At 50.9% G+C, this 19,601-nt stretch overlaps 1 protein-coding gene and 2 pseudogenes across 1 annotated transcript; 2 read left to right on the plus strand and 1 right to left on the minus strand.

Moving 5' to 3' along the window:
• The first annotated feature begins 386 nt into the window (after nt 1-386).
• On the plus strand, nt 387-18,848 carry SMAGP (small cell adhesion glycoprotein). The gene is made up of 5 exons (XM_075553291.1): nt 387-476; nt 560-731; nt 1,545-1,610; nt 17,360-17,443; nt 18,104-18,848. Exons 1-5 carry the CDS (start codon nt 387-389, stop codon nt 18,280-18,282), a joined length of 591 nt encoding a protein of 196 aa, XP_075409406.1. The 3' UTR covers nt 18,283-18,848.
• LOC142451032 (ribosomal protein eL22-like 1 pseudogene) lies at nt 5,101-11,242 on the plus strand (annotated as a pseudogene).
• On the minus strand, nt 10,021-10,193 carry LOC142451974 (U2 spliceosomal RNA; annotated as a pseudogene).
• Nucleotides 18,849-19,601: the final 753 nt, after the last annotated feature.

Below are 19,601 nucleotides of genomic sequence, written 5' to 3' on the forward strand. Positions count from 1 at the left end.
TACTAATTAAAATTGGGTGCTTACCATGTGCTCGGACCACGGCAGTGAGACGGCTGCATGGGAATTCGTACTTTCAGTTCTGAACAAGACTGCCTGTTAGTTAAGTGATTGGCCCAATTTAGAAGGCAGCAGAGCCAGGGCTGTTTGAAAGCCCAAGCATTCCTCTAGACGCAGCCCGGTCTCTGAAGAAAGGCGGCCCAGGAAGATCCAGGCTCCTCTGGCCACCGCACCTTGCACCCACAGTCTGGGCTGCGCCCACGGAATCACTTTATGTTTCAAACTAGGAGACAAAGACCTATTCACACCAACGGTCGGCAAACGCAAGTGGATGTAAGTTTCCACATTTGCTGCAAACTCCGAGTGTCCATCCCACGGGGAACGGGCGGATGTCGGCTAGCGTTCGGCTCCCATCCCCTCTGGAGCCGGGGCCAGGGAGGAAGCGGCTCCGGATGGAGGGCAAAGCAACAATCGAAGAAGTGGGAAGGGCAGCCTTTCCTCCCGGGGGAGCAGAGCGAACCTGCCGAGGGCGGTTTCGCTCCTCTTTTCCTGTCCCACCCAGTCTGCCCGTCCGTCCGTCCCCCACCCACCCCGCCCCCACCCGCACCCCCGCCCCCGCGGCTCACTCGGCTCGGCTCGGCTCCGAGGGCCGCCGCGGGTCCGCCCCCGTCGAGTTCAAAAGCGCGCGCGGCGCGGCGCCGGGCCCTTCGCCCGCGGCCCGTCCGACTGGAAAGGTGAGCCGCCCGCCGCCCTCGCTCCCAGGCGCCGCGGCCACCGCACCCGCTGAAGCCGAGAGCGGCCGCCGGGGCCGCGGCGGGGAGGGCCGGGCCGGGGTCCGCGGGGCGGGGCGGGGCGGGGCTCGCGGGGCAGCGCGGACGGCGCCGGGCAGCAGTGGGGGCGCGGGGCTGGCCCGACGGCGGCGGCGGACCTCACCTCCGCGCTGCAGGCCGGCACCCCGCTCCGGGGCCTCGTCCCGGCCCCTCGCCCGCACCCGCGGCCGCCGCGCTGCGGCCCTCCCGGCCCTCTGCTGACACCTAGCGGCCGGCGCCGCCCGGCGTACCTGTAGCGGGTACGTGCCTGCGCGGCTCACGCTGGCCGGCGGTTCTCCACCCGTGGGCCGCGACCCCTGCGGGGCTCGCCCCATTCGCAACAGTAGCAAAGTGACAGTTATGAAGCAGCAACGAACATCATGTTACGGTCCGGGTCCCCGAAGGGCCGCGGCATGCGGGAGGCGGAGGAGCGCTGGGTTAGGCAAATGCGGCGGCCCAGCGGAGGATCTCGGGGAGCATGTGTGAAGCTAAGCCCACCTGCGGACGATCTCAGACCTGCCCGTGTGGAATGATGGATCCCGGGGCCTGGAGCCTGAGGAGAGAACTCAAGAGAGAAACGGAAAGAGGCCGTTTCAAGATGATCTCCTGGCTGTCCCCAACTCCCGTCTTCTGCGGGAGGACATCCCAGAGGACGTGGAGAAACCTGGAACCCAAGAAGCCTAGGATCTCGGGGCCTCTCCAACCCACGTCATTCCTGCCTTTGTCCCTTTCCTGCAGGTCTGTTCGTCCGTCCTCATCCATTGGCTGCAATGACTAGTCTCTCAACCACACCTGCCCCCAGAGGTAAGTAAAGGCCTTTGCTGATTGGAAAGGTAAAGACTAGTTCCCCAAATCCCCACTCCCAGCTCAAACCTGGAACTCCAGACCTGCGGGGCTGGATGACCCTCTCCCTTCCTCCCGCTGCCTCACTCCAGAAAGTCTTGGGAGGCAAATCAAGTGGGTACTTTGGTACTGTTGGAACCTGAAGTTTCCTGGGCCAGTTCCTGACACCCCCAAAGCTTTGTGACCTTGAATGAGTTGCTTAAGTTAACCTTTAATTTCCGTCTCCCTCATTTGTAAGGATGGATGGTCTGACTTCTGAGACTCTTTTTATTTTTGAGAATTAAATAAGATAAGCTATGTCAAACTCTTAACTCAATATCAGTATCCTGTGAACACCCAATTTTATTAGTTATGATTGTTATTGGGTACAGGGTTTTTGTTTGTTTTTTTAAATCCACCTCCTTGGGAAAGGATTCTGCCAACTTGTTAAGTCTACTCTTCTGATGCTGGTGGAGCTGATGCTGGCGCCCTGGTGGAGCTGTGGGACGCTAGCCACAAGGTCAGCAGTTCAGACCCCCCAGCTGCTCCACAGGAAAACGATGAGGCTATCTCTGCTCGTGTAGAGGTCTCCAGTTTGGAAACCCTGTTTGGAGTCGCTATGAGTCAGAACGGGCTTGATGACAGTGGGTTTGGTGTTGGAATGATCAACACGTCGGAATCATGGTGGCAATGTCGCAGGGACAGGTAGTGTTTTGTTCTGTGGGAGTGACACAATAGCACCTGACAGCCGCTGTGACAGACCCATCAAAAAGCCATTGTCCCTGGGAGTATGCTCAGGCTGGGATCCCTGCACAACCCGGAGACAGCCAGGTTGGTGATAGAGAAGTAGGGTGGAAGGGGAGCACAGCCTGGTTGGTTTCCACCAGGGCTTCAAATCAGTCCAAACCGGTGCACTCATGGCCAACTCAGCAGGATTGGAGTTTCCCCAAAATTTGTAAAATGGTGTCCTAGAGGGACAGCTGAAAAAGGAAAACTACTGGTCACAACTGGACTGAGATTTGAAAGAGGTGTCACGAGCTCTTTCAGACGCCTGATGCGGGAGATCGAGTTATTGCCAAGACTGGGGAGAGTGCCGCCCTTTCTGAGCCGTGCCGTTGCCACCACCCCTGAGCCAGGCACTGTTGTTTCAACTCCACCGGTCGAGGGTTTGGTTGTTCTGTCAGGTACCGGTCAGCCTTGTCTTCTCAGGGGAAGATTATTGTGTTGACCTGCAAATTGTCCTGTTCCTGTAAGATACTCCCATGTTTGACAAATTTCTGTCCATTCAGGTTTCACACTCTCAGCCATGACGGAAGCCGGGAGAACCGGTTTGGAAGGCTTTGTCTTTGTCATTAAGGCAGAAATGCTGCGCTATACAGATGCAGAAAGGGATGAGGGGACATCTAGGTGAAGGTTGAGACGTGTCGCCGTAATAAGTCTTAATGTGCTACTTGTCTGGTGAGAAAAGGGATGGGTCAGCCAAGGTGTCACCCATAGGAAGAAGGGATGGAGCTCTACCCCTGAGAGACAGGGAACGAAGGGGGTGGTGGGTGAAGGAAGGTGAAGCTTGAGGTGAAGATAAACAGGCTGGACTTTCCCTGGAGGGGACTTTCAGGAGAAGCCCACCCATCTGGAAGAGAGTTGGTGCTTTGCCAGAGAGGTTATGACAGGGGCAAAAGGGAACTGTTGACATCCTTGACCCAAAGAGTGAAAGCTGACAGCTCTGTACTCACAGGTCCCTCATCGGAATCCACCTGACAGTAGCTAGCAACATCATCACACGAACAATAGTAAGATTTTCTTGAACTAAAGTTGGGGGGGGGGTTCCCTCTGGTTTTAAAACATCTTCATAGACTCCTAAAAGCCTTGTGGGTACTGAGCACTGCCTCCTGGGTGGCACGGTCCGTTTGGTCCCTTTGGCAGAGTGGAGTAGTGCACCTTGGGCTCTGTTCACCCCACCAGGTCCAACGAAACCCAGACTCACTGCTGTCAAGTCGATTCTGACTCGGCGACCCTGTGGGTTTCTGAGACCAGAACTTGGTGCCTAGCCTTCCTCCCTTGGAGCTCCTGGCCTGGAAAGTAGCAGCCCAACTTCTAACCCAGCCCGCACCAGGGCTCCTCACCAGGCGAGGTGACTCTGGGTGGAGCCTAAGAAAATGTGCTCTGGAAGTAGTAACGTGCACAGTTCAGTCGGATTGTACGGAGGAACATCCCGTTTGCTTTCAAGTCCATGGCTCCACAAACTCTTTCAAGTTGCTTCATCGTAGCTACCTTCTAGGTGGTCCAGGTCTTGCATCTTGTGTGAGACATCTAGCATTTTTTTATCTCACTGAATCCTCACCCAACCATGCAAAGCGTGTTTTATTCTGTGCAGACTGGTGGTTACAGAGTAGAGGTTCTGAGCTGGACTGCTAATCTCGGCAGTTCAAAAACCACAAGCCGCGCTGAGGGAGAAAGAGGGGCTTTCTACGCCCATTGAGAGTTACATCTTGGAAACGCACAGGAGCAGTTTTGTTAGGTTTCTGGGATGGTTTACCTTGGCTCTTTCTTCTCAGTGCATAAAGAATCCACGCGGCAGAAGCACTTCCGTAAGCCCAAGTTAAGCATGAGGGTAAGGGAAGTTTCGGGTATTACCGTCTCAGATAGTACTTGCTATCCCGGGAAAGCGTGCAAGGCCGCAGGGGGGGACCCAGGAAGAGCTGCAGACTACAGATGGCCACTACGGGGGAGTGTAGAAGAAATGAAAAGATACTGGAACAAGAGAGGGGCTGCCCGTGGTCCCTGATGTTTATGCCCTCCTACCCTACTTGAGGGGGTGTGGTTGATGATATTGACCATTTTCAGTGGCCAAGTTCAGTTGCACTTCCACCTGTGACATGATGTCACAGGTGCCTAGTGTGTGCCCGGGTTGACCTTCCCCTGTGTCTGTGTCTTTGGCCCATGCGTACCTAGCTTGGATTGCCCCATGGGTGTCTAAGGTGTGCCTGATTTCTTTCCAACCCCTTCGTTGTGGCACGGATGTCGCTTAGCGTGGGCATTTGGTGGAGACAGCCCCTTGCAGCCCCTGATCTTCATGCTGCTCCATAGGGCCCTTATGAGGCAGACTCAACTTGATGGCCGGGAGTTTGGTGGTTTTGTTTCTTTATTTTTTTGGGGGGGGGGTTTCACAGCGGCAGAAACCAAGAAGCTCTTAAGACATTTTCAGAACAGTTAAGAAATGTACCCAAAGTCGTACAGTTAATGGCAGAAGCAGGGTCGGGGCCAAGTCTGATAGATTCCAAAGCTTGCTTTTCTTTCTGTCGGGGTGTGCAGTTCCCCAGGTCTCGCACCCCCCCCCCACTGGCCAGTATAATGAAAATGAGGGAAGGAGAAAGGGGCCAGAATTCCAGGGCGGGTTCCCACAGAGAGAAGGGGGAGCTGCCGCCTTTGTAGGGCAGGCCCAGGTTTAGAGCAAATAAGTAGGTTGGCAGACCCAGCCGCAGGAGGGGAAGGATCTGATGGCCCAGTGATAAGACTGAGCTCAACCAGGAATGAGGGCTACAAAGGAGCCACCGGTAACTGGGTTAACAAAACAAATATGCGTGAGCCCGAGTCCTTGCCCTCTATCTGCTGCTGTTAAGAGTTTGGGTGAGGTCTTAAATCTTGTAGTCCACCTCCCGACAGCCCCCCCCTCCCCGCCCCCTAAAGTTTAAAAAGGAAAAGGTGCTACCCTCTCTTTCCCAGTCTGAGATAAGAGCGGAAAGAGCCAGGGACAGGAGATAATGAAACAATGCCTTCCAGACTTCCCCCCCACACACACACCGCACCTACAGATACATGTGTGCATGCTGGTAGTTAATGTTTTACAAAGATGAGGTCATAGTGTGTGTGTGTGTGTGTGTGTGTAGTTGTTGGGTGTTATGGAGTATTTTCAGCGTGTAGCAACTCCATGTGACGGAGTAGGACGGCCCGAGTGTTTTCCAGGCTGTACTCCTTAGGCCACAGCAGCTGACAATGCCCTGGTGTCACCTAGCCGTATACCCTGTTCCAGTATTTGCACATCAACCACCTTCTGAACAGGTGCCCAGTGTTTCTGGCATGCATGGTCTTTTGTTTTTTTAATGACCTCTCTGGTCACAGGACATTCAGATTCGGGTCACACTTGAAAACAGCGTGGCAGCGAGCTCCCTTTACAGCCTCGGAGAACTGCAGAAAACCAAACTTAGGGGGCACATAAATGTTTGCCTGAGAGTACAGAATGCTTGATTCCAGAACCTGGAGAGCTGGGAGTGTATGGTGGAAAACCACACCCACTACTGTCGAGGCAATTTTGACTCATGGTGCCCACCCCATGGGAAACCATAGAACTGCCCCCGTCAGGGTTCTGAGACTCGATGGAAGCAGGCTGCCACATCTCTCAGTGGCTGCAGGACTCAACCCCATAAACTTGGCTGTTAGCAACCCGTCACCCCACAGCGCCTCCTGGTGTTTTGTGGTAGAGAGACCCTTGGAAATAGCAGACAGCCGTGAAGCCTGGCTAAGCTGACTGCTGAGAGGTCGCGTAGCTTGGTTGAACTTGGTGAGCTGCGTCAGTTTTGTGCCCTGCACAAAATGAGAACATCAGCCCTGCCTACAGCATACCTTGGGGCGGGGCATGTTAGAAACCCACCATCACAAATCGAGGGGATGGTGCAGATTCTTGGAGCCTGATCCAGCTTACATGTCTCTCCAGGACCCTTTGTCACCTTTAGTCTGAGAATTCTAGTATGGCACATGGAGTTCAAAATTTTGTTTTTTAAAGAAATACTTTGTTTCTAAATAATGTTAGATGTACAGCAAAGTTGCAAAAACAGCACTGAATTCCCTATACTTTTCAGTGCAACCCCTCGGTTTTAGGGTACAAAAGAGGCCCCACTCTCAAATATAAAGCGAGCGGTTATTGAGTCTTAAAAGGGACACAGACAGCATCATTTGGATGAGGGGGACCCTTCGCACCAGGTCATGATGGCACCCAAGGATTCAGTCATGTCACTAGTTAAATAAGGCATGGAACAAAGAAAACTCACCAGGTCATGCCTGGTGGCAGATCTGCATCTCACAGTTACAGGTGTGACTGCAGAATCGGGAAACATGACCGTGATTGGGGCACGTACATTGTTAACAGAGCTTACAGGGTTGGTCCTGCGCCTTCTGACCAACAAAGCAGCCGGAGCACAACTGAAGGAGCATGAGTCAGTTGACCCCTAGTACTGCGTCAAGGGTACCTGAGGGCAGGCCCCTAAGGGACTGCCTCTCCCTGAGCCCACTGGAGAGGGGTGGAGGCCATCTACGCTCCAATGCACTCTGCCAGAGGGCAAGATTGTCTGCATCCTTGGTTAATGATCCGAAGGAATTCCATAGAGGCCTGATCTATGTGGATCTCTGCAAATAGGTTTTGGGCTGTCACTGTCATCCACAGCTTTCTGCAAACTGAGTATTCAGAATTTCAGCTCTCAGACACCTCTATGTTAGCGTCTTGCATAACATTTGTTACAATTAAGAAAGTGTCATTGATACTGTACCCCAAAAAACCAAACTCACTGCTGTTGAGTCAGTTCTGTTTCACAGTGACCTCCTAGGGCCGGGTGGAACTGCCCCTGTGGTTTCGGAGACATAACTCTTTATGGGAGCAAAGATCCTCATCTCTCTCCCTTCAAGGAGCTGGTGGTTTTGAACTGCCAACCTCCTGGTTAGTAGCACAACACACAACCCACTATACCACCGGGGTTCCTATTGATACCATACTGCTAACTAACCTATAGGCTTTAATGAGATGTCAACAATTTGAAGTTTTTATTTTGAAGCCAATTCTGATAAAACAATTTTCAATTGATAAAAATGGCCTAATGAAAGTTGAGAGAGGGTCAGCTAGCCCAGTGTTCCATTCTCTCTCGATCACCCCAGGAAACATTAGTCAGGTTTTTCTGACTACAAATGGGGTTCCTTATCGCTGTTTTAAAATGTGGAAGAGAAAGGCTCCCTGGGCTCTCGGAGCTCGTCGCCAGGTCTCAAGATGGTAGCACAGAAACTCAAGGGGGCTAAGAGGTCAGCCTACAAGTGTCATTTGGATCTTACTCATCCAGTAGAAGATGGGATTTTTGATTCTGGATACTCTGAACAGTTTCTTCTGGAGAAAGTTAAAGTTGGTGGAAAAACTGGAAATCTTGGAAATGTTCATGTTGAACGATCCAAGAATAAAATTACAGAAGTTTCTGAGAAGCAGTTCTCTAAAAGGTATTTGAAATACCTAAAGAAGAAAAACCATCTTCATTGATCCGCTTCGGGTGGTTGCATCTGACAAGGAGACTTAGGAGCTTCATTGTTTCCAGATTAGTCAAGATGATGAGGATGGACCGGGAGGCTCTGAGGACTAGATGAAGCCTCTGTATAGTGCTTTGCTTGCTAATGCAACACATGAGTGAGAGAAACATTGAGAATGGACCCTAATTGGCGAATAAGAACCCCGTACTCCTAAAAAAAAAGTGTGTGTGTGTGTGTGTGGTGTGGTGGGGGTGCTGGTGGTGAAGTGCTCAGCTGCAGGCAGAAGAGGACTGGGATCCACCAGCTCTTCCACAGGATCAAGATGTGGCAGTCTGCTTCCATAGTTACCGCCTCCGAAGCCTGATGGGGTGGTTTTACTCTGCCCACCTCAGAGTAACCCAGTGTTCAACGGAAGGGAACCTTGCCTGGTCTTGTGCCAGCCTCACAGCTGCTGTATGGGAGTTCAAACGGCTCATCAAGGGTCTTTTTCACCGACCCTTCGCTTTTCCGAGGACCGGGTCTTCTTCCAGGGACTGGTCCCTCCGGATAACATGTCCGAAGTTAGTGAAGCCAAGCCTTGTCTTCTCCCTTCTAAGGAGCTGTACTTCCTTCAGGGCAGATTCGTTGTGGTTCTCTGTCAGCCGTGGGAAATTCAAATGTGCCGATTATTCTCTGGTCTTCCTCGTTCGTGCATTTAGGTGATTGGAAAAACCGTGGCAGCAGTGGTCTTTTGTAGAAGGTCTTGTGCATCTGATTTGCCCAGTACAAAACGCTGTTTATTTCATGACCACTGCTTCCATGAGCCGTAACTGGATTCAAGTAAAACGAAATCCTTGACCATTTTAATCTTTTCTCCATCTATCATGATGTTGTCTCTTGGCCCAGTTGGGAGGATTTGGGTTTCCTTCACAGTGACTTGTCATCCATACCGAAGGCTGCAATCTTTGATTTTTATCAACAAACACATTTGTATCATCTGCATATCACAGGCTAGTAAATAAGCTTCCCTCCAATCCTGATAACCTGTTCTTCATATAGTTCTCCTTCCTGGATAATTGGCTCGGCACACAGCTGGACTACTTATGGTGAACGGACACGACCCTGATGCCTTTCCTCGCTAACTCATGCACGGAGTTTACGTACTGGTTCTGCATGAGCACGACAAGGACTATGGAATTACCCTCCTTGGTGTTGGCTTTGGCGTGTTATGACCCACGCAGCCGAATGAATGTCTTTGCAGTCAATCAAACACGAGTAACTAACTATCTTCCTAGTATTCTTTGCTTTCAACCAAACTCCATCTGATGTCAGCAGTAATATCCCTTGCTCCACATTCTCTTCTGAATCGAATTCTCTGCTTGAATTTCTAATAGCCCCTTGTCTATGTTCCGCCGTTACCTTGTTGAGTGATCTTCAGCAGATACTGTCAGTGACGTTCATGATGTGGTCCAGTAATTTCCACCTTCTTCTGGGACGCCTTGGTTGGAACGATGGGCACAAAGACGGAGCTCTTCCTCCGGGCAGTAGGCCGGGCAGTGTCTTCCAGGTTTCCTGGTGTGGACTAGTGTTTCCCGCAACCTCTGCCTAAGCCGAGTGAATGGCTTGCTGCCCCACCTTGCTCTGAGTGCTCCCATTGCTGGCTCCTAAAGCTTACTGTTTCAAGTTCAAGGCCTGTCTTAATTATCCCATGCTGCTAGAACCGAAATGCCACCAGAGGATGGTTATAACAAACAAATCTATTCTCCCAGATGGAAGGCTAGAAGTCCAAATTCAGGGGGCATACTGGTGGCTCTTGTTGGTCAGCATTGGACTGCTGACTGCCAGGTCAGAAGTTCAAACCTGACAGCCACTTCTGAGTCAGATGAGGCTTTCTACTCCTGTCAAGTTACAGGCTAGGAAACTGTAGGGTTGCTGACCATTGGAATCAACTCAATGACTGGATTACTTTGTTTTGTTGGCTTTTGTTGTTGTTATTGTTGTTAGGTGCATCATGGGCTGCTCCACCAAAGTCCTTTAAAACATAACGAGAAGCCAACTAATACCTGTACCAAAGGAAGTCACTTCTAGAGAGCTTCCTGGTTTGTTTGTTTGTTTTTCTTTCAGACATCCCCTAAGGGACTGCATCATTTCTGGAAGCACTGCAATACCAGGTTGATGCATGGAGTGGATGGAGCAAGCTCCCAGTCCAACTCCTGGCAAAAATGCACTTACTACGTTGTCCTCAGAGGACGTGTCAAATATTAAACTGATACTACACTTGATCTTAGCCGAAGGCCGAGAAGCCATCTTCCTGTTTTGTGTTAAGGTCCTCCTCTGTTGTGTAGTTCTCTCTGTGGCTGTCAGAGAGCTTGTCCCCGGTGAAGCCAAATGGTAGAGCTACGGAAGTGGCATATGAACCAACAATTCTTTTACGCAGACATCTCGCCTCTGAGCGAGTTCGCATTCAAAGAGCATTACCTTCCTCATTTTGCTTGTCATCTACTTTTCTTCCACCTTTAACTGTTTGCTTTAAGCCTTGAGCGTTGTGGGGGAAGCTTGTTGTGCTGCTTCGTCACAGGTAGCTTTCGTTACCGGAAAACTTAATTTTAAAAGGACCGTGATAGGAAAGTTTAATGGTGGGAAGGTTTTGAATAGATGTCTTGCTTGGGACCTGGATTCAGACCTTGGCTCCCCGCACTGTTCTTTGGAACCTAATAGGAAGCGAGTCCCTTAACTCTCCATGTGCCCCAGTGTGCACATCACCAAACAAAAACACCTGCTCTGAAGGGAATGATTCTGGAAGAATTAATGATTACCCACATAAAACTCCTGACACAAAGCAGCTGTTAACACTGGGATCCTGGGCAGAACTTAACAACCAGGACCCACCTTCCCTTCTGGATTAGCTTTCTGGAAACTCATTTGTCCTCAGGACCAGCCTCTCCTTGGAAGAAAGAGCTTTCTACTCCCATAAAGAGTGACACTCAGGGCCGGTTCCACCCATGCACGGGGTCACTGTGAGTCAGAAGCAGCTCCGTGGCAGGCATGGGGGTGGTCCACACAGGAGTCCAGCTCCTTGGCCAGGCCCCTTGATCTGCTGATCCAGTGCTTCTCCACCTGCCTCAGGCCGCCACCTTTCATGCAGTGCCTCCTGTGGTGGGGACCCCAGCCATAACATCATTTTCATTGCTACTTCATCACTGCCATTTGCTACTCTTATGAATCCAACGGCCTCTGTGAAAGGGTTCTTAAACACACACACACCCCTCCCCAAAGGGGTCACGATCCACAGATTGAGAACCGCTGCTCAGTCTACTGCTCAGTTACCAGCAAAGGCTAGAAGAGAAAGACAACAGTTGAGAGCCCTGCCAAGCCCATGGCGGGATGACGGGGGTGAGGCACGGTGCTGCATGGGGGGGGGGCAACTTTCAGGGGATAAGCAGCCTGAGGCGGTGCTGCATCGCAGGGTGTCCCTGGGCTATGTGGTCCTTCCCTCCTGCTGCCCTTTCTTTGTTTTAGAGCAGGGGTAGGGAGCCTCTTTTCCCCCAAGGACCATATTGTAAGGTGACTTGCAGTAATGGGAATGGTGGACGGACGGGACTAGCCTAGACACTTGGAGAAAAGGGAAGGGTGGTTGGCGGGGTGCAGGGAAGCAGAGACCATAGGAGTACCTCAGCCCCTGCCCCCCAACATCCCCGCCCCTCTCACAGCCCCGCTCCCGTGAAGAGCCATGATCACCCTCGGGAGTACTTACTAGGAGAAAGACGGGGCTTTCCACTCCCCTGAGAGCAGCCTGCAACTGCCCCAGGGGCAGGTCTCCTTTCTATAGGGGTGCTATGAGTCGGCATCGATTCGATGGCAGTGAGTTGGTTTGAGTTTGGGATGAGGTAGCGATGTGGAACAGATCACCCCAAAACTCAGTGGCTGGGAACTAGAACATTCTTTTTTTTTTAATCATTTTATTGTGGGTTCTTACCGCTCTTATAACAATCCATACATCACTTGTATCAAGCACACTTGTGCATATGTTACCATAATTTCTAAGACATTTTCTTTCTACTTGAGCCGTTGGTATCAGCTCCTTTTTCACCTCCTCAAACTGCCACCCTCGTGAACCCTTTATAATTTATTTTTATATTTTACACCATCCAGTGTCTCTCCTTACTGGTTTCTGTTGTTCATCCCCCTGGTGTGTGTGGGGGGGTTGTGATTGATCCCCCCTTCTCCAACATTCTCCCCCCACCTCCCCCCTACCCTCATGGTATTGCTACTTTCATTATTACTCCTGAGAGGTTAATCTGTCCTGGAGAGCTCTTATCTGTACCAATGTATATGCTCTGGTCTAGCAGGATTTGTAAGGTAAAACTGAGGTCATGATAATGGTGGTAGGGGAAGCATTAAAGAACTAGAGGAATATTGTGTGTTTCATCAGTGCTGTACTGCACCCTGCTGGCTGGTCCCTTCCTTGTGACCCTTCTCTGAGGGGATGTCCAGTTGTCTACAGATGGCCTTTGGGTCTCCATTTTTACCCCCTCTCACATCGAAATAGCTGTTTGTTTTGATTCTTCTAGTGCCTGATCCCTGATCCCATCGACATCTTGTGTCACACGGGTTGGTGTGCTTCTTCCATATGGGCTTTGGTGCTTCCCTGCTAGATGGCCGCTTGTTTACCTTCAAGCCTTTCAGATCCCAGACACTATAGTTTGTAATAATAGCTGGGCACCATTAGCTTCCTTCACCACCTTAGTGTATGCACCCATTTGTCTTCAGTAATCATGTCGGAGAGGTGAGCCTCCCAAGAACTTTTTTTTTTAAACCTTTTATTAGGGACTCATGCAATTCTTATCACAATCCATACATGTACATACATCAATTGTGTAAAGCACATCTGTACATTCTTTGCCCTCATCATTTTCAAAGCATTTGCTCTCCACTTAAGCCCTTTGCATCAAGTCCTCTTTTTTTCCCTCCCTCCCGGCTCCCCTCTCCCTCATGAGCCCTTGATAATTTATAAATTGTTATTTTGTCATATCTTGCCCTGTCCGGCATCTCCATTCACCCCCTTTTCTGTTGTCCGTCCCCCAGGGAGGAGGTCACATATAGATCCTTGTAATCGGTTCCCTCTTTCCAACCCACTCACCCTCTACCCTCCTAGTATCGTCCCTCACACCCCTGGTCCTGAAGGTATCATCCACCCTGGATTCCCTGTGCCTCCAGCTCCTATCTACACCAGTGTACAACCTCTGCCCTATCCAGCCCTGCAAGGTAGAATTCGGATCATGGTAGTGGGGGTGGGGATGGCGGGAGGAAGCATTTTGGAACTGGAGGAAAGCTGTATTCTTCATCGGTGCTACTTCACACCCTGACTGACTCATCTCCTTCCCTAGACCCCTCTACAAATGGGCTTTGGGTCTCCACTCTGCACTTCCCCCTTCATTCACTATGGTAAGATTTTCCTTTTTTTGATGATGCCTTGTACCTGATCCCTTCAACACCTCGTGATCAGACAGGCTGGTGTGCTTCTTCCATGTGGGCTTTGTTGCTTCTGAGCTAGATGGCCACTTGTTCACCAAGAACACTTTTTAGGGCACAGTACTGTGGGACAGAAATCTGGCTGTGGCTTAGCTGGGTCCTCGAACTCAGGGCCTCTCGTAAGACCCAGTCAAGGTATCTTAGGTCAAGACTCCCGTTATCCTAAGGTTCAGTTTCAGAAGGATCTGCTTCCAAGCACACGCTGGTTGTTGGCAGTTTAGCGCCCAGGGGGCTGTTGGAGAAGCCTCTGGGTATGGTAAGCGGTTAAGTGCTTGGGCTGGTGAGCCGCTGCTGAAAATTCAGTCTTGCATACCTGAGAGAAGTCAGATCTGCTTTGTATACACACATTGGAATTGACTAGGCAGCAAATTGTTTCTTTGCTTTGGGTTTTAGACTGAGGTGGTTGTTGGTGATGGTTGGCCGAGAGGCAACTCAGTCCCTCCCATCATGCTTCTCAACCACGAGGTGGTGCGCTTCTTCTGAGGGAGCCCGCAGGAAGATCCAGGCAGAGAAGGACAAGGGCAGGATGGAGACCCAGTGTTGCACAACCTAATCTCCGAAGTCACTGACGACTGTGCACACACAAGTGGTGGGGACTGCAGGCAGCGTGAAAGCCAGGAGGCAGGGTTCATCGGGAGCCTTCGTAAAAACTGCCTGCTACACCCCTGTTTTACAAATCAAGAAACAGCGTCCAGCAGTAATCATGCTGAACCAGGATTCAAGCGATAGCCTTGAGGGACAGTTCTACTCTGTCACACGGATGGCGCGCAACACACCACCGAGGTGGAAAGTGGACAGGGATCATGCCCAGGGCCCCAACTCCTGAACGTTGAGCCATCTGCTTCAGACCCTTGGCCCAGGTTCTTCTGAACAAGCACGCCCCACCCCTTGGGAGCCAGGGAACTCCACTCACGCCCAGAGGTCTTCCTTGGGTGGTCATGTCTTTCTAACTGCAGACTCCCAGAAAAACCAAACTCCCTGGTATTGAGCTGATACTGACTCAGTGCCCCTGTAGGGCAGGGTAGACCTGGCCCCCCGTTGGACTCTGAGACAGTAACTCTCTGTGGGGTGGGTGTAGGTTAGGCTGTTGAATGGGTGGTTTAGGGTCTTTTTCCTCCTGAGATTATTAACTTTTTTTTACAGTTTTATGGGCACATAATCCACATAACAATTCAATAGTTCAATCATATCAATAAGAATTGTACAATCATTATGCCGATCAATTTTTAATTTTTTTATGGTTAAATGGTAATTAACATTTTATGGTAAAATATAATCACAACCAATTCTAGTGCTCCCTTCCTCTCACACTTACATTGATTGCTCCCTCCGCCCCGCCCTCCTATCCCCATTCACCACCCTTAAGTCCCCTATAAACCCTTGTATCAGTTACTGTCTCTGCATCTGCTCCTCTGTGCTTCACGAACTAGAAAACCCAACAGAGACTATAAAAAACAAGTAAAGTGGTAAGGATAAAATAATAATAACATAAAGATAGCAATACAAATAATGAGTAAGAAAAGACCTCCGTCTGTCCGTATTTAAAAGGCCGGAAAAGGATTTTTGTCATGGAACAAGCGAGAAATACTTGCACTTCGAACAAATTCAGCTTTCATCAAGAGGGAGGTCAACTGACCAAGTAACAAATTCAATCCAATGTCATCATGATTACAGTGATCTATATCTGATCGGAAAGCTGTTCGAGACCCTTGCCTGTGGCTAGAGGGGATCTGCCAGAACTTAATCTGATATATACTCTGCAGGGGGCTCCCTCCACAGGGGGTTCCCTCCACAGCCTTCTATAATTGGGTGTTCGCAGTTTAATCTCTGATAGTTTTCCCTTTGTCGTATTTGAATTTTGTATTGTTGTCTTTGGATCACACAAGCTGGTGTGCTTTTTCCATGTGCATTTAGTTGACTTCTCATTCAGATGGCTGCTTGAGACTGTTAGGTTTTATAGGACTAGAAAGCCTCATCGTTCTTCCTCCGAGCAGCTGGTGGTTTCGAACTGCTGGCTTTGCAGTTTGCAGCCTAATGCATGACCACACCACCACCAGGGCTCACTGACTGAAGACGAGAGCAGGTCTCGTCTCCTCCGCATGCTCTCCCACGTGTCCCACTTAGCATGGTTCGTTCAGTGACTTACGTGGGTGTGGGAGAGGGCCTCCCCGGAGGCCGGCCGCATTGGCTTTGCTCACCCTTGGACCCCCCCCAGGTCTACACGGGGGTCTACACAGGGCCTCCAGAGTTCATGGGCACCTCTGTTCTTGTGTACTAAGTGATACCATTTAGAAATGTGACCGTTTATAGAAGCATTCATTGGGGTCCCTCTGGTGGCTGGGTCCAGGGTCAGCCAGCCTGTTCTCCCCAGGATACGACTGTCACTCAGTACCTTCTACTTAGTTGTTACCTTTCCAAACCGCCACATTATAATGCTAATTAGAACATAACTGGGGCTTCCTGGCTTACTGTGTACCCACAGAAAAGGAACTTCCAGAGGCCTTTGGGGAAACTGGAAGTTTCGTAACATACCCACTGGTGATGATATGCTCTGGGATGTTAAAGTTTGGAACCAACAGCTGCTCCCCGGGAGAAAGACGAGTCTTTCAGCTCGGAGTTAGAGACTGGGAAACCGAAGGAGGCAGTTCTACCCTGTCCGACAGGGTTGCTGTGAGTCGGAATTGGCTCGATGGCAGTGAGTGATGCCGGAGGCTCAGGGTCAATTCCTGGTCCGTGCACTTCATGAGCTGCCACCACTGCTCTGTCAGTGGAGGTTTCCCCAGAGCTTCTCGATGAGATTAAGACAGGCAGAAAGGCATGGTGTCAACCACTCCGCCAGTGAAACCCTGAGGATTACAGTTTGGGCTGCAGTCCACTGTGGGCTGAACCAGGCAGCCCTTGGTTCCGTTGAGTTCTAAGAGAAGGGGCATACGATGACAGCCAGCAGCCAGCGACTGTCAGCGTTGTCCTACTCAGACCTGGTAGTGACTGGAGGCCTGGGCTTTTGAGCCCTGAAGGACAGACCCCCAAGGGAAGGGGAATGCCTTGTTCAAGAACCTTTCAAATCACCTGGCCTTCCCCAGGGTGCTTGGAAGAGGTGCTTGGGTGCAGAGAAGCAGGCGCTGGGGGGCGCTCGGGGAGAAAGATGAGTCTTGCCTTCCCGTATAAAGATGTCCCGAGGGGCAGTTCTTTGTCCGACTGGGTTGTTGTGAGGTGGAGTCTGCTCAGTGGAGGTGGGAGCTTACTCTAGAAGTGTGGGACCGGGTTTTACTGAGAGAGGAACACTTCACTATTTAAAATATCCCATAGACTAAAAATGTTTAAAAATGTATCTGCCATAAAGTATTAAAACTGTGTAGTATCTGTGTTCATCATTCTGTCTCATTTATGTAAAATGAGATTGGGAAGGTCTGGGTCTCCTTTCAACCTCTGCAGACCCCCTTCCTTCCCTCAGGCAACTTACCTTCAGCATCTGTCTCCCCAGAGGCTAAGGGTTCCTCGTGCAGGGCCTTTAGTCCCAAAGAACGCACTCCACTCTGGACTCTTCTTGATGGCCCCATCCCTCCTCTGCCTGCTTCTCTCTTCTTTCATATCTGTTACAGTAAAGTGAGGCCGGCCACACCCCTTACCTGAGCTTGGGGCTATGATCTCAGTCAGGGTGCAGTATCTTGCCCTAACACCTGACCGCATCAGAGCACATCATGAATGATGGTGAGGTCATTGCACATTGGCTAAATGACAGCATGACATCCATAACTCCTGCCAAACCACTGAGGATCGTGGCCCAGCCACATGGACATGCGTTTTATGTACTTGGGGGGTAGGAGTGGGAGTGACCATGCAATCAGCAAGCTTTTAAACAGGGAAGGACGTGAAGAGTGAGCATCTGCTGTAGAAGAATTGAACCCCCTCTCCTTTTTCCACTTCTCTAAACTTGCCAGGGGCAGACCTGCTGACCACTCCGATCCTGCAGGCCACTGAAGCCTTGTCCCAAGAAGCTGAGGCCAGCACAGCACTCATTGCAGGTAACAGCTTCTCACCCCAAATCCCAGGGACCTTTAGGGGCGGGGGAGGCAGGATAATCCTCTCCCTCCAGATAAGACTCCAAACCCAGTGTGGTGAGCTAAGGTTCCCTCCAGACCAGAACAGCACATTAGGACCGAATCCATTAATGGACTTATTTTGGCATGCGGGCTATCTTAGACAGACAGGGTTATAAAAAGACCTTGAAAGGGCCTCTGTACCAGTAAATGATATGTTAGGAGGTGACCACAAATAGAGCTAGGTACATATGGGTGCTACACTCGAGGAGACAGGGAAAGGGATGAATGATCTGTATAGCCTGTTGCAGTGGGTGAGGAAGAGGGAGCAGAAACACTTACAAGCAACTGGATTTAAGAAGCCCTTCCTGTTGGGATAAGCCATTTCCAATCCCCCCTCCTCCGTTTCTTTCATAATTATCAGGAGCTGGTTGGGAGGGAGTTCTGTTAAACCAGAAATCAAAGTCCTTGGCCTTGCGTCATCCCCAATAGACTGCAGATACTCTGTCCCATGGAAGCCGGGCTTTGAGAGGGAGCATGGCGGTGGAAGTAGACACCTCATGGAAAAAGTGGAGGATTTGGGGGTGGCCTAGGGAATGACTGAGACCTCAATCCCGATCCCTCTCCTTTCCCCTCCTTCCCAAGTGGTCATCACTGTGGTCTTCCTCACCCTGCTCTCGGTGGTGGTCCTGATCTTCTTTTACCTGTACAAGAACAAAGGCAGCTACGTCACCTACGAGCCTGCAGGTGGCGAGCCCAGTGCCACGCTCCAGATGGAAAGCGAATCCGTCAAGGGCAAGGAGAAGGAGGAATATTTCATCTAAGCCTGCTGGGGGCCCAGGGAGCTTGTCTCCGGCTCCAGCACCACCACTCGGACTGTTGATTCCGTGAGCGGTTCCTCTGATGGCAGTAAGCAGCATTGACGGATGTGGGCAGCTCAAAGTTCCCGCCAGAACACCGGCCCAAATGTCAGCAGCACCGGCACCAGGGCCATGGAGAAAGCAGCTTGTTTTTAGCCAGGCTTCCTAACACAGCTGGTGTCTGACCGGCAGACTAGCTGGGGTGGGGGGTGTGCTTGGACCAGGTAACACTGAGTGTGTGCCCCACGATCTTCATTTTGTTCTCAGGTTGGGGAGGGGGGAAGAGTGACTTAGAGTTAGTACTGTGTCCTTTGCCTGGTCCCCTAGAGATAGCTCCAACTAGATCTGGTGCCCAGTTCTTCCCATCTCCCCAGAGGCTGGAAAACAGGCCAAGGTGAGAGTGTCAGGAGGGGCCAACCATGAAGACGACCTGATGAACGGGGGCCATGGGGAGCCCTTCCTTCCCATGTTCCCCAGCCACCCTCTTGTACTGTTCTTATCCAGATTAAATGTTTTTGTTGAAACAGAAATCTGATTGTCATACACGAAATGAGCACTTTTATTTCTCATCGTAGCCCACTTCAACTCTTCAACATCACCTCTGAAGAGATACCTGCCTGAGCAGGAAGAGCCCTAGGGAAGTTAACAAAATACTCAGCACTGGGGTAGTTGGGACAAACATGGTCTTGAGAGCCAGGATTCCCTAGAACCCATCCTATGTACAGACTGAGGGCACAGGGCAAGCCCCCCACCCCACCCCTTTCCCACCAGTGTCCCCAGCAACATTCCTTGGATCGTAGCTGCAAAATGTTGTTTCACATACGTTTGAGTATAAATCACTAGTTTCCCAGATACTGTTGGCTTTGGAATGCAGCCCAATCTCCCTTGAGGTCTGCATGTATTACCCACCCACGGTGTCCAAGGAGTTGGGAGGCATTCATCTCGGCAGCCTCGATGACGGAGCTCTGGTGACAGGGAAGGTCCCACCTGAGGTTATACAAACTATAGGGCAAGTTAGGAGGCAGGATCATTCCCAATTTCTAGGTTTAGGTTCTGAATTCCCTAGCACAATGGGGTTCTGAAGAATACGAAAGCACTTAAGTTGGAGAGTGAAGAACAGTTGAACACCTAGAGTGGAACTCCTGGAAATGATAAAATCCTGGCCTCCCACCACAGCCTTTCCATCCCGGGTGGAAGAACCCAGTGGGAAAGCAGGACCCATTGAATGGTCCTCGGTGAGGTGCCGGAGGTGAGCCGAGCAGCACGGGAAGGAAAGCGTCCTT

The sequence above is a fragment of the Tenrec ecaudatus genome, chromosome 6 (genome assembly GCF_050624435.1).
Source record: "Tenrec ecaudatus isolate mTenEca1 chromosome 6, mTenEca1.hap1, whole genome shotgun sequence".
NCBI lineage: Eukaryota > Metazoa > Chordata > Mammalia > Afrosoricida > Tenrecidae > Tenrec > Tenrec ecaudatus.